Below are 14,791 nucleotides of genomic sequence, written 5' to 3' on the forward strand. Positions count from 1 at the left end.
TTTTTTAAAAAGAGCGTAGTTTCGGTTTTCGAACAAATCGGTTTTCGAACAGCCTTCTGGAACGGATTATGGTCGAAAACCGAGGTATGACTGTATATAGCCTTTTTCAAAAGTCGTAATTAAACCTAGTGCAACAGAACGCCAAATTAGTAAACAGTCCACCAAAGTTGTGGGTATGTTTAAAGCGATATTATCTCAAGTTATTAAAAGTATCCTAGGCTTTGAACATAGCACTTAGCCCCATTCAATCCATCATCAAAAAAAGGACATGGACATAGGACAACTGCATACCTACCCAGAAATGTCCATCCAATTGAACTACGGGTTGGTAATGTGCTGTGCCATACCTTCTCTATAGTTTATTCTTGCCATCATTCTGGTCGAGATTGATCTTGGCTTGGCTTCTTTTTTTTTTGGTCTGTTGCCCAACAATTTAAGTATGCTGTAGCATAACCCTTGCTCAAGAAACCTGGCCCTGATCAAAATGTACTGTCAAATTTTAGACCCATTTTCAAGCTACTATTAATTGGCGGTGCACACAAATCTTTCTTAGATTAACATGTATGTTGTATGTTTTATATATGTTCAATAAACAAACAAACAAACATACTGTCACAGACATTTTTCAGTCAGTTTTTAAGATGATGCCACAGAGTCAGCCCTGTTACGAGTTTTTAGTGACATTTTCCTCGCAAATGAGACTGGAGACTAGGTGTGTCTGGTTTGTCTGGATTTAACTGTAGCATTTGATACGGTGGATCCGAGTACTCTGTTTGTTCATGTGAAGCAACAGGTAGGCATTGGTGGTAGCGCCCTTGAGTGGTTTAGATCCTATTTGGCTTTTTGTGTTAGCCTTGGTTGTTCCATACTGCTCCACTGTTGTATGGTGTTCCACAGGGTTCAATTCTGTGGCTTCTGCTGTTTTCATGGTATCTGCTGCCTTTGGGTTCCATCTTAAGGAAACATGGTATTATTTCCTTCCATTATGGGGAGAGAATTGGGTAAAAATGATTCGCAAGTACATATGCGATTTTCACATGTTTTTCAGATTCATAAATACAACTGCAATTTCTTCATGTGCATTTGTGAATGAGCGAACACGCACAATTATTTTTGACACAAACATCACACCCTTTCAAGATATCCACACACAGGTCTCCGATATTCGCATGTGTTGAAAGACCATCCCACAATCGTCTTTGAGGAGGCGCTGTTGCTGTCTCCATTGAACGGAAGCGAGCTATCTCCTTTTTCTAGTTTAAAAATCGGACATTGAAAAATGGAAAACGAGCCTTTATCTTATCTTCTGTTTTGTGTTTGTAAAACAAAGGTCAGGAAACAAAATTACCCTTTTTTTTGTTTTCCTCAAGATTGTTTTGCCTTGACTCGGAAGATGTTCTTCTGTTGCTAGCTAATAATAGTGAATAAATAAATCCGCGTGTCGGCTTATCCTCAAACGCACATTCAACACTTCACACACAGAATTGAATATTTACAAATGATAAGTCATGACATATACAACAACAAAACAACACACACGAAAAAAAATTTATTCCACTGCTATGCAGATGACTGTCAGATGTATGTCCTGCTGAGCAAAAAAAGACGCTTTCTCATTGAGGCAATTTTTGTCCTGTCTCGAGGAAATCAAGACCGAGATGGCACTGAATTTCTTGAATTTCAATGAAAAGAAAACATAAATTATAGTGTTTGCTCCCAGTGGCCCTTGCACATCCCATCCTACAGACTTGGGCCCCCTGATGCTTTATCTAAAGCCAACAGTCTCGAACTTGGGTCTTCAACTGGACTGTGATTTTTAAATTGGGCGGGCAAATTAGTGGTGTTTTTAAATACATTTTTTTTCATCCTAGGTAGCTGGCTAAGGTAAAGCCTCGTCTTTCTGAACTGCAGTTTAAATTGTGATTCATGTCACATCTGGGCTGGATTACAATAATGAACTTTTATTTTTGAGTCAACAAATCCTCCATCAAGCCTCTCCAGTTTGTCCAAAATGCTGCTTCTCGCCTCTTGACTGGTACTTATGAGAGGAAGCACATAAAACCTCCTGCGCATCTTCGGACAGTGAACCAAATGCTATTAGAGGTACTGAGGATTTAGTAGATCCTCTCTCTGCCCATCTTTAAAATTCATCTGAAATCACATTTTGATTCAGCTTGAGACTTTTGTTTTTAAAGCTGAGTCGCACTTTGTCAATGTCAATAACATAACCATAATTTGAGTTTTTGAATATTTTATACTTTTTCATTAAATAGGTGAAAAAAGCTAAACTTTTGTCAATGTCCAAATATATACTGCATGTACCTAACTGTAATAGCCATAAATAAAACACATGTATTGGTATGTCCCTCAGGATTCAAGAAAGTGCTGGATCAGATTCCAATGATTGTTTGCCAAGATCAAATGGGCCACAGATCTCCACAAACTCTCCCAACTTCTCTGTGGATCTTCGAATGCCTGGTGTCATCCCAGCTAAGGTAGGGATGCTCTATTGATTAACCTACCTGTACGAACTCTCACCTTCAATTCTACTTGAATTGTAGAGCATGGGTAATGAACAGTTTAGCAGCAAATTGGTTGAAGCCCTAAAGTGACAAAAAATAGGTCTTGTAATATTGACACACTGCACAGAAGAGAATTGTGATCAAGCCTGCCAAATTTGAATGAATAAAAGCAAGGCCAAAACAGAAGGTTTTGAAATCGTAATAGAGCCTGGCCTCCATCTGCAGAGCTGTGTGGGCGTGTTCCCAGACGCCGAACCTCAGCTGCCAATAAGTACGTGACTGCTCCATCCTTCAGGGTGATACATACGCTATCATGGGCAACAAAGAATCTGTGATAGCCAGGCAGCTCCTGAGCCCTGACGGCCGGTCCAGTCCACTTTTTCCCCCTCCTTTGCCTCCACTGAAATTTAGTGGGCCTCTGGTGCCGACCGTGGTGCACTGTGAGGCGGCAGCACAATGCTCCGAGCCCCCTGAAAGATTTTTTTTTCGTTTCCTCCTACTTCGCACCTCACAACATCACAGACAGCAAGAGAGCACTCTAAAGCCACTGGGCCGTTTGCCGCCTTGCTACACTTACACACAGTAAAAAAACTGTAAATAAAACAAAAATTCTTTTGGGGATCTTGACTTTAATTGCTTGGATACAAATAGTTGGGTCGCTGGAGTCTGGATTGAAATTAGGCGAGCAAGGAAACTTAAAATGTTATTTTACTGTTGATGATTTCTGTAATTTCAGCATTTCTTCAAAAAAATTTTTTTCTTTGTTTTAGTCGGACACTTACTTATGCATGGCATTCCCTGTGCCAACTACCCGTAGTCATGCTGCATATGTTGGTGAGTATCATTCTTATTTAACATCTACTCAAAAATGTGTTGCATTTTTTACTGGCTGGCTTCTGTTTATTGTTTTGGTCATCCTTGCTATTGCTCTCTCAGTATTACAATTTTATAAATTCACACAATATATTACAACAACAGTACATTAAATGGTATGCACTTCTATATTGTTTTATCTACACTAACACAATAAGTTATCTAATATGTGACATGATTGATGTAAAAAGGCCATCATTATCTAATGATATTGTGAATTAATTTTACTGCCACGCCAAATCTAAACCTAAAATGAAGTATGGGGGTGGTAGTATCATGCTGTGGGATAGTTTTTCTTAAAATGGAACTGAGGTCCTGAGCCAAGTGGGAGGGAATTATGAACAGCTCAAAATAGCAGTCAGTGTTAGCAAAATATGTTTGTGCTGACCCCCATTTATTCCACATTAAGTTCGCCGCTTGAAAAAAAACAAAACGTGTTTTATTTATTTATTTTTTATCATCACTTGAGTTGTACTGTTTGTATGTCACAAAAATGGTGGAAATAGTTCTTGTATCACAAAAAAATGGTATTTGAACAGGGGTGTGTTTTATATCCAGTCTTGAGGAAAATGTACAAGCAGCAAATTGTATTTAACAGATTATTATTTTTTTAATCAGAATGACTATTATCTACACATTATGTATACCATGTACAATACAATACATATACAGTATATTTATATAGTACTTTCACAATAGCAATATACTAGTACATTAGATAAATATGATAATTTTCCATTTATGTTCTCATCTTTTTTAATTAGATGTATCATTTCAACTCTCATTTCTGTTTAACCTTGTTAATTTTTTGTTGTGTGTGTTTTTTTTTTTTTTTTAATGCTTTTCCTGTTTGAGGACCAGTTCCCCCCTGATTCATCCTCTTTATGAGTAAAGGATCTAGAAGGGACTAAAGAGAAATGCTTTTAACACAAAATCGGTTAAAGGATATTTTTAAATTGTATGCTATACATTTAGTTCAGTCTTCATTTATATTTTCTAATGGAATATTTTTCCTCCTCAGTGGACTTCATACCTCAGGCTACTATGAACACAGTCCATCACATGCTGCTGTTTGGCTGCAAGTCGCCCGTCTCCACCACCAATTACTGGTAATACCTAACTTGATGTTTGTTTTTCACAGGTTTGTTGTACAGTTATTAATATGGCAAAACTAGTTTTGTCTATGGAGCTGTCTTTTATTTAAGAACGTCCAGAGCACTACCTCGGCTGGAATATATAGGGAAGAGGGGTTTGCGGTGTCTGGGGTCTGGTGATTTTAGATGTGGTTTGAACTTTATCCTGTTGAAAGACCCACGACGTGCAGCTAAGAATAACATTTCACACACTATGCGAGTGGGGAGCTTTATTTACGTCCAGAATGCCTTGATGATCTTGAGAGCTGACGGTACCTTGCACATAAGTCTTCATGTGCCGGCTACGGCAAAGCAGCCAGTTTTGGCATCAGAGCACATCAAGGAAAGGGGACATTTTGGTGCTTAATAAATGATAGTCTTCCATTGGCTAGCAACCAGTTCAGGGTGTCCCCTGCCTACTGCCCGAAGACAGCTGGGATAGGCTCCAGCATGCCTCGCGACCCTTGTGAGGATAAAGCGGATCAGAAAATGGATGGATGAATAAATGATAGACAGTTCGAAAAAACTGTTGAGTAATCTATCTCTCGTTCCAAAACGTACTTGCATCATCAGAAAATGGTCTCTTGCTCTCACATTCACCGAGCTGTATTAGTCACTCTCACATTCACATAGCTGAGGTGACTTGACAAAAAGATTGAGTTTTGTTTCATCTGTCCAAAGTACATTGTCCCAGAAGCTTTGCAGCTCGGAAAAAATCATTTTGTCAAACAACAAAATATATGGTGCAAACAGGTGCAGATGTTTGAGAGTTGCACAAATCGTTTGATTACACTGGTTGCTTCTAAAGGTTGTGCAACAAACTACCGTATTTTCCGCACTATAAGGCGCTTCGGAGTATAAGGTGCACCTTCAATGAATAGCCTATTTTAAAACTGTTTTCATATATAGGGGCGCACTGCATTATAAGGCGCATAGAATAGAAGCTACAATAGTGGATGCAGTTGCGTTATGCACCCCGAAAATGGAGCTGTGCTAAAGGGAATACAATATAATACAATACAGCTTTATTTAAATGGCGCCTTCACAACCGCTGCAGCTGGAAGAAAGCATTTTACAAAACATTTAAAATACGTCCAAGAAATCTGAATATTGATCCATATATAAGGCAAAACGGATTATAAGGCGCATTGTTGGCTTTTGAGAAAATTGAATGCTTTTAGGTGCACCATATAGTGCAGAAAATATGGTATTCATTTAATCGTTAAGGGTACTAAGATTTTCAGATATTTCAGGGATCATTGTGAATTTTTACAAGGGTTCTAAAGCTGCAGCAGATTGTTGGTGCATGAGTCTGTTTCTGGTGCTGAGCAATGCCCTGTCTGTCACTGACTGACATTTTTCACTCAAGGGACTGTGGCAGTACACGGGGTACTTGTAAAGATGGAGCATCCATTTTGTATGCATGGGCTCGAAATGCACCACCAACGAAACTACCAAAAGGTATGTTCTAGAAGACGTGTTTGTTGTTCATGTCAACATCTATTAACATAGTCAAGCCCCACCCTCATCAAGTAAATCACTAGCTGGCAGGGGGAAGCTATTTAAATGTCACTGTGGTGAAGGCTTCCTTGAGAGTTGGCATGCATTTTAGTTTATTGTACAATTGCTTGCTCCTCCATTTTGCAAAATGAATTGTAGATGGATATCAGTGAAAGGCACCTGTCTGAACGTTTGTATGATTTACTTTTCATAATCATGCATTTCTTTTCCTTTAGTGATAGTGTATCTCTTTTTAGTCATGAAAATGTGTTCAATAGCTTGAATTCCCATAAAATTCTTACAGCTTTAGTTCTTTTGATATGTGAATCATCCGTGCTTTCCTGTAATCATTTGTGCTTTGAGGTTATATTGCCATTAGTGGTGAAAGTGGAAAACAGGCCTTTAAAAAAATACTTTTTCCAAATGTTTTCAAAGGACGATGGCATTTATTATGTTAGTACGAGGGTTATTGGAAAAAAAAAAGCCAAACAACTTCAGAGGCACTTTCTTTTAATTACTTTCTGCTTGCCAGGCACCGTAATTGTATTAATGGCCAATCTCAGGCCAACTGAACTTTCTCAAAACAACTTATAGCACAGTACAATGCATTCAATGTACAGCCATTACCCAGAGAGGCCAAGTGTAATTTTGTCTTATCTCTTCTAAAACAAACTCATTTGAATCTTGATGCTTGAACACACATTTCACTGCAAAGTGAGACGTCGCTCTGAATGCTAAGATGACAAGATGACAAGCCAATGTTGTCACGGTTGCGAGGTGGTGTTGGACCCAAAAAGCAGGCAAGAGGGAGGAGCAGGGTGTACTTGAAGAATTGTATTAAAACGGAGAAAACTAAATCCAAAGCAAACAAAGTCCAAAGTATCAAACAAAACACATGACCGAAGATAAAACATAACAATGACCAAAACCTGACTGAAACAAACATGACAGTAGCACAAAGCAACAGCAACAAACAAACATGACAGTGGCAAAGAGCAACAATGACCCGACAATGATTGTTCGGGCTGGGAGTCCTTTTAAAGCCACCAATTACCTAATGACCAACAGGTGTGCAGCTGCAGGGAGAGCCCTACAGTGCCACCTGTTGGTCCCAAACTGAATCATGACAGTACCCCTCCCTCAAGGGACGGATCCCAGACGTCCCAAAGTTGTCCAAAGGCTTGCCTCGCCGGGGAACAGGAACTAAAAGCGACGGCGACCTTCACCTTGCCGGAGAATAGGAACAAAAGCGACGGCGACCTTCGCCTCGCCGGGGAACAGGAACAAAAGCGACGGCGATCCTTCGCCTCGCCAGGGAACAGGAACAAAAGCGACGGCAATCCTTTGGCTGGGCGTGGCCTGACGTGGACGGAGCTCGACGTAACGGGGGACATGGGACAGCCGGACGTGAACAGGGGCTCGGCCTGACGTGGGCGTGGACGTGGCATGGCTCGTCGTCGACGTGAATGTGACTCAGCTCGAACAAACACGTGACGAGCCTCGGCTCAACGTGGACGCGGACGGGGCTCGGCCCACCGTAGACGCGGCTTTGACGAGACGAGAACAGGACAGCCGCATCACCAGCGCTGCCTGAAAGGGGAAAGGGTGTCGGCCGCAGACGCGCTCCGCCAGGCACATGGTGGAACAGGGACCAGTGCTTTGTACCTGCGGGGTCCAGGTGGTCGGGTCATTCTGTCACGTATGCGTGGTGGTGGTGGACCCCAAAAAGCAGGCAGGAGGGAGGAGCAGGGTGTATTCGAAGAAGTGTATTTAAAACAAAGAAAACTAAATCCAAAACAAAGTCCAAAGTAACAAACAAAAACCATGACTTAAGATAAAACATAACAGCAACCAAAACATGACTAAAACAAACCTGAGTACAGCAAACAAACGAACATGACAGTAGCGTGAGCAAACACAATGACCCGACAGTGAGTTGTCGGGCTGGGAGTCCTCTTATAGCCCTAATTACCAAATTACCAACAGGTGTGCAGCTGCAGGGGGAAAAGCCCCACAGTGCCACCTGTTGGTCATAAACCGAAACGTGACAAATGTGTGGTGAGACGATCTAGCCCCCTTTTAGGTCTGGAGCAACACAACCTCAGTTTCAAGTCCTTGTACCCTTGATTTTTTAACATTAAACACAGAAACTGGTGTATAAGAGGAGTTCAATGAGTTAGTAAGGATGCAGCCATCCCAGTTTTTCCTCACAGTACTTGGTAATGTCATTAGGTCTCGCAATTGATATGACAATGTCCTTTATTTTAATCAGAAAACTGTTCAACAAAATAAAACGCAAACCTTTCTTGAACATGGCACACGTTTATTAATTACAAATAAACCATATTTGTATCTCAGGATCTGTTGAATTTCTGCTCTTTAAATTTTGGATATTCCACAGTGGTTTCAGGAAAGCTTCTGAAGCCCAGGGAAACAAGTCACTGCAAGGCTGTTGGGGGTGTCTCTGTGACTGCATGTCAAATGATTGACACCTCATCCGTCACGCCATCACACACGATTTCCGAAAAATCAAATAGCAAATTAGAGATGCACAAGGGGGCCAGAGAGGGAATTTTTTTTCCACAGATAATTTTGGCTGTGTCCTACTGTCAGTTTTTTAATGAGAGTTTTAACAAATATTAAGAAAAAAGTCTTTTTGGGGAGGAGGTTGTTTTGTTTTTTTGTTTTTAATTGTAAACGCCCCCTTTAAATTCAGCCCGACCGGTGAACACTTTTTCTGGGTGATCCACATTTACGTAAAACTATCGGAATGCCTCATGGTCCGAGGGGCGAATGACGAGGACACTGCATAGACACAGATTTATCTATCTACACACAGACACATATGGTAGAGGTCCCTTTTTGCCAATTGGATGCGATGATGATGCTCGGGAATAGCCAATGGCAGAGCAGCTATAAGTATGTTGCGTTCAGGAAACTCGGAGCTGCGAGTAGCGGCCGATACTGTATTTTTACCTTTCGTATCTTGAAGTTTCTTGCGTAACAAGAGGTACTATTTTCCTGTTGAGGCATTTCGTAACTTGAAAATTTTGTATGAAGAGACGTTCGTAAGTAGAGGTACCACTGTACTTTGGTCGTATGGAGTTTTAAAATTGTTTTGAATCATTTACATCTGATCGATAAATGAAAAACAAAAACAAAAAAATTCAGAATGGTATTAATAACTTTCATGGCACTGAAAGCGAATTCATTTTATTTCGTAATTCTATGACTGAACTTGATAGTTCTGGAACTGGAGTTGTCTTCATGTTTACATCTATATTAATATTGTCCCTGTTCCTCAATAGATGTTGGTTTTGAAGTTGGACGGAATTCAGGAGTGTCATACTTTGTGCTACAGATCCATTATGGAGATATCAGTGCTTTCCAAGGTAAGTACTCAAATTTGAGCATGTTGGCAAAAATGGCTTGATGGATATACCCAACACTTGAATGAAAATGTACAAGACTAATTCCTTACTTAATTTTCTGTGAAATACATTCGACTCAACAGATTGATTGACATGGTGTTTAGGCGAAAGGTAAATTCCATGTCCAGGAGACCAAGCATAGGGGCAGGGTTCATTACCATGTTGGAGATGAGAAGAGAAATCGGCGTTATCTTAAAGGAAGAGGTAGTTGAGAATGTTCTGTAAGTGAAAATAGTGTCAGATGAAGTGATGAAGCTGAAGTGACACTTGTGGCATTGGGTTCAGAGTGTAACGTGACGAGTGGAATTTGGACCCAGAAGCAGACATGACACTGAAGTTGAAAATTAAAAGTCTTTAGCTAGGAAAATGCAAAGTAACTACAGAGAGCAGGGCTGGATACAGAAGACAGGGAAGAAAGCTGACACTTTGACTAGGAGAAAGCTCGACGGACTGACCACGTATCACAAAGTAACTCGAGCTTATATAATGTGGGAATCATGCCTATAGCAGCAGCATGGCAACTGAAACATCAAGGAACAAACAGTCACAAAACAGAGAATAAGATTTTTAAAAAATTGTGAAAGTCCTTTCAAATTAAGTGATATTTCAGGAAAAATGATAATGCAGTTACAAAATCATTTCTACATGATTCAGGATTTGGATGTAATTGTGTTTTGTTCCAGTTAATGCTTGAGTAGAGCGTCCAACCCAATGCACTAGTATGAACGAAACCTAAGGGTCTGACTAAAACAAAGTATTGTAACACTGAAATATTGTAACATTCTGTTCTTGGTTTATTCATATTTGTACACAGTAAACAAATAAAACAAACTTAACCTGTTTGCCATTTATAATATTTATATATCCAATTGTTATTGTATTCTCTTCTTATATTGTTTGCATTTTCATGTTTTGTTTTTCCTTCGACAGATCATCACAAAGATTGCTCGGGTCTCACTCTGACAATAACATCCACCCCGTGCGTACTTTATTTCTTTATATGCATTTTTACAAACTGTATTGTAAAATATGCTACGTTCAGTAAGAATGGTTTGCTTAAGTGTATAATACAATTCGGAACCTTGATTTAAGATACATTTAATATAAGGCAGGAGTTGTAGTTCATGTCCACTAAATCGAAGCACTATGATTGTGGCCTACAAACACCTAATACCGTATAAAATTATTTTTGGGAACCGGTACTTTTTTTTTCATAACTTTATCTTGTCTTATAGGTTGTGGGGGTTGATAACTGTGCTTCCTTTTTTCACCTCTGTTATGACTAGATGCCATCAAGAAGGGCTTGACAAAAATCAACTTTACAGCCCTGGCCAAAGGTTTTGAGAATGAAATTTATATAAATTTTCACAAAGTCTTTCATACTTATTTTTCATGATGGCAATTTTTTTTCTTGAGTGCTCAGTGCTGGGTGCTCAGGTACCAAGCGCTCCAATAAGAAACAATCGATTATAACAGTCTCTTCTAAACAAAGGGCTAAGTGAGCTATCTTTACTTATTCATAGCACAATACAGGAAGGCTTGAAACATTCTGCATATATCTTTACCTTGTTTTGCACAAGTTAATTTGCGGCTCTCATGTCACATTCCCACACCAAGGTTTTTGAGAACCACCCAAAAGTGATAACTTGGGTTGCAACTTGGTCTTCTTGGGTGCATTTGGCTCAGTTGGTAAAGCAGTTTGCCCATTGACCTAAGGTTCAGCTGTTCAAATCTTGTTTTTGACACCAGCAAGAAGAGCACAAAAACACAACACAATCATGCTGGGCTCTTTTTTTTTTTTTTTTTTAATCAGGGAAATAAGAGCTGAAATTGTTTTTTAATTTGTCTGTAGGTCTTGTATAAAACTTATGTAAAACCCTGAAGTTTAAAATGTACAGCAAAAATGAAAGACTTCACCATATAATGCTTTTGGAGAGAAAGTGTATATGGTGATCACTCAAGACAACAGAAGTGAAATGTCTTGTGGGGGAAAATATATAAATATTTTATCAGGTCACTTCTTGTAACCTCTAACTGATTCAGTCGTTATTTTCCTGCAGGCAGCCATTTATTGCTGGGATTTACTTGCTCATGACCATGGACACTGTTATCCAGCCAGGAAAAAGAGGTAGGCTATTCTTCCTCACACTTCTTGTGTGGTGAGGGAAAGTTAATCAATTCCACTTCTTTGCATCACATTTTGCGATGCAAAAACAATTTGTTTGCGCCAATCTAATTCTCCTATATGCAAATATGGGTTTCTGTGATATACCAAGTGTTGTAGAAAGATATCATGGTAAAGATGCCTTTGAATATTCTCATTGATCCTGGTTATTTCATTCTCAAGGGCATTGAATCTATCGCAACTGAACTGTTCTGGTTTTCTTCGAAGACGTTTCGCTCCTCTTCCGAGCAAGCTTGATCAGTTCATGCCTCACTGAAAGACTCTTGTTGATGGACAGTGGCCTGTGGCCTATGGCCTCTCTGCAAGGCATCTTAACAGCTGTCATCTTGCATTCCAAACGAATAATACCATTTGTGGTTTGGAGCATAACTCCACCTTGGAGCATACACAGTTGAGTTTCCTCAATAGCCCTGGGCTAATGCTGTCCTAACTAGCCTTGTCGTATGAACTGATGAAGCAGGTTCGGATAAGAGCTGAAACGTCGTCCAGTTGCAATTATCTACCCTGAGAATTTCATAGTAAAGCTCAACGGACAACATCCAATATGGTTCTCGTTTCTTAAAATTTCACAAACACAGTAGAAAAAGAAATTAACCGGTAATTATTCATCCATATTTACCAAATAAAATAAATCACTAAATTGATGTCAAACATATCTGTATAATACAATGGGGTAAATTTCAATATATAAGTTAGCTAGTTTTAGAAAAATTTGTAGGTTCAAACAAAATCTGGTAATTCTTCACTGAGAAATAGAGAAAAAAAAAACTTTTCAAAGAGGGTAAGGGGGGTCCTCGTTTATGATGAACGCTTTTAGAAAATGAGTCATTATAAACTATAACGACAGTGACACCAGAAACAAATACTGATGACTTGCTGCAATATGCTTGTCAATTGTAGTGATAAATGTGCGCTATGTTACCGGTATATGTTTGACATCAATTTAGTGATTCATTTTATTTGGTAAATATGGATTAATAATTACTGGTTAATTTCTTTTTCTACTGTGTTTGTGAAATTTTGTTAAGAAACGAGAACCATGTTGGATGTTATCCGTTGAGCTTTACTATAATATTCTATATGTAAACAGGCTTTGAGGGGCTTTTCTCTTAAATTTATTTTATTTTATTTTTTAAAACCACCTCCATGGTGATGCCTGTGGGTGCCGAGAGAGAATTCTGTGGCCGACTGACAAGTGTCTATCTATGTGTGGCTATGTCTCTTAAAACCCTGAACTGTATTTTTAGCACATGTGTGAAAGGCATATGAAGCCATCCTCCATTTCAGTACCCAGACAGAGCACAATTCTCACTCCAAAATGCTCGGTAGTTTCTCCCAAAATGATTTGAAGAAATTTATTCCTCAATTTTTCAGTTGTTGACAATTGATGCAGATTTAATTTGAGTTGGCAGACTCATTTTGACCTGCCTTCCACATAAAACAGTGGAAGGCAGCAACATATTTGTATAGTATGGGATCTTAATGATAGTATGGGATCTTAATGAATTCGTGAATATAAATTATTAATATACATCAGAAAATTCCTTTCAAGATACAATATACTGTATATTCATGTGTTTATATGGAAGGTTGAGTTTGTTGTCGCTTCCTGTCTGTTTTTCTTGTTAGTTACAAATGCGGACATCGCCTGTGACTACACCTCGTATCCGATTTACCCGTTTGCCTTTAGGACACACACACATCGTTTGGGTAAGTAATGACAAATACCTGTACTTAAAAAATATACACATTAACCTGTATATACACAAACTTTTTGTCTTTGAAGCAACAGGAAGGGGTGCAGTTTTTGTTCCTGTGCTCCTGAGCCCTCACTACTGTTGTGCATCCATTAATTTAGTGCTTTTACAGATGTAATTTTTGTTGTATATTTGGCGACTGAACTAATCATGAAAAGCTACCTTGTGACGCTGCGGTAAAAATTATTTTGTGGTATAAAATGTATAAAGACACTCCCTACTGAGGTCACAAGCCCGACTGATAGTATCTAACAATAGGAAGTGGGCAAAAAAATCATGTTTATGCTGAATGTTTCCACAACATCTGCATTATAATGTTATGTCCAAAAATGAACATCCCCTCAGGTGACCTGTGATCACATCTAGAAATGAGGATTTTTTTCCAACTCTCTCTACCACCCATTCATTCATTTTCAATACCACTGACCTGGGGCAAAATGCATAATACTAACTAGACTAAGAGACCACTAACAGTGGCACATACAGTACAGGCACAAATTATTCATACTCACATTCATATAGCCATTGAGCAGGGTCCCCGCTGAGTGGCAATTGAAGCAAGGCTGCCTACACGGAAGTCGGAGGATTGATCCGTGACACATCGATGACATATTATGAGCCACTGTGTCAAAATAAATTTGAAGTCCCTACTGAGAATAACCCACTCTTCCCTGACTATTTACTTCCCATTTCTCCCATAGGAAAAGTGGTCAGTGGCTACAGGATTCGAAATGGAAAGTGGAGCCTGATTGGGAGACAGTCTCCTCAACTACCGCAGGTATGTAAAAAAAATCATAAGAACCATATATATGCCTGTGAGCATGCGCGGTCTTGGACTGATATACATATAGAGTATCTAAACAGTTTGACACGTGGCTGGGGAAGTGAGTGCATCTGCTTCATGATAATTTTGTTTTTTTTTTTAACTACCCTGACATGACCTATAACATTAAAACTACCTTCTCCAGGCTTTCTATCCTACAAACCACGATGTGGATGTGCAATATGGAGATACGCTCGCCGCCAGATGTATGTTCACTGGTGAAGGCAGAAGCGAAGAAACATACATGGGGTAAGTTGTACTCTAAATCCCATTCCACTAATTGACAAGTTATAAAACTATGATTTTGCTTTTAAAGATTTCACAATAAAACAATTCAGGGTGGATAGCAATATAATGGACCCATTGAAAGATACTATCCAGATAATCCTTGTTATATACATACTGCGTGTGTGTGTGTGTGTGTGTGTGTGTGTGTGTGTGTGTGTGTGTGTGTGTGTGTGTGTGTGCGCGTGTGTGTGTGCGCGTGTGTGTGTGCGCGCGCGCAAGCGTGCGAACGAGAGAGATCTGCTCTTAGCCACCATTGTTTTGCTTGCTCAACTTCTACAT

At 39.4% G+C, this 14,791-nt stretch overlaps 1 protein-coding gene across 4 annotated transcripts in view; it reads left to right on the forward strand.

Annotated features, from left to right (window-relative positions):
• pam (peptidylglycine alpha-amidating monooxygenase) overlaps window positions 1-14,791 on the forward strand; it is a 39,482-nt gene that overhangs the window by 4,058 nt on the left and 20,633 nt on the right. For all 4 annotated transcript variants that reach the window (XM_019894542.1, XM_019894568.1, XM_019894561.1 and 1 more), the window contains 10 exons: window positions 2,372-2,495; window positions 3,293-3,356; window positions 4,417-4,504; window positions 5,898-5,989; window positions 9,337-9,420; window positions 10,390-10,438; window positions 11,520-11,587; window positions 13,274-13,354; window positions 14,103-14,179; window positions 14,370-14,473. In XM_019894542.1, the coding sequence (XP_019750101.1) occupies window positions 2,372-2,495; window positions 3,293-3,356; window positions 4,417-4,504; window positions 5,898-5,989; window positions 9,337-9,420; window positions 10,390-10,438; window positions 11,520-11,587; window positions 13,274-13,354; window positions 14,103-14,179; window positions 14,370-14,473 (831 nt within the window). The remainder of the gene's footprint in view (window positions 1-2,371; window positions 2,496-3,292; window positions 3,357-4,416; window positions 4,505-5,897; window positions 5,990-9,336; window positions 9,421-10,389; window positions 10,439-11,519; window positions 11,588-13,273; window positions 13,355-14,102; window positions 14,180-14,369; window positions 14,474-14,791) is intronic.

This window comes from Hippocampus comes, unplaced genomic scaffold (genome assembly GCF_001891065.2).
Source record: "Hippocampus comes isolate QL1 unplaced genomic scaffold, H_comes_QL1_v1.1 scaffold123, whole genome shotgun sequence".
Classification (NCBI taxonomy): Eukaryota; Metazoa; Chordata; class Actinopteri; order Syngnathiformes; family Syngnathidae; genus Hippocampus; species Hippocampus comes.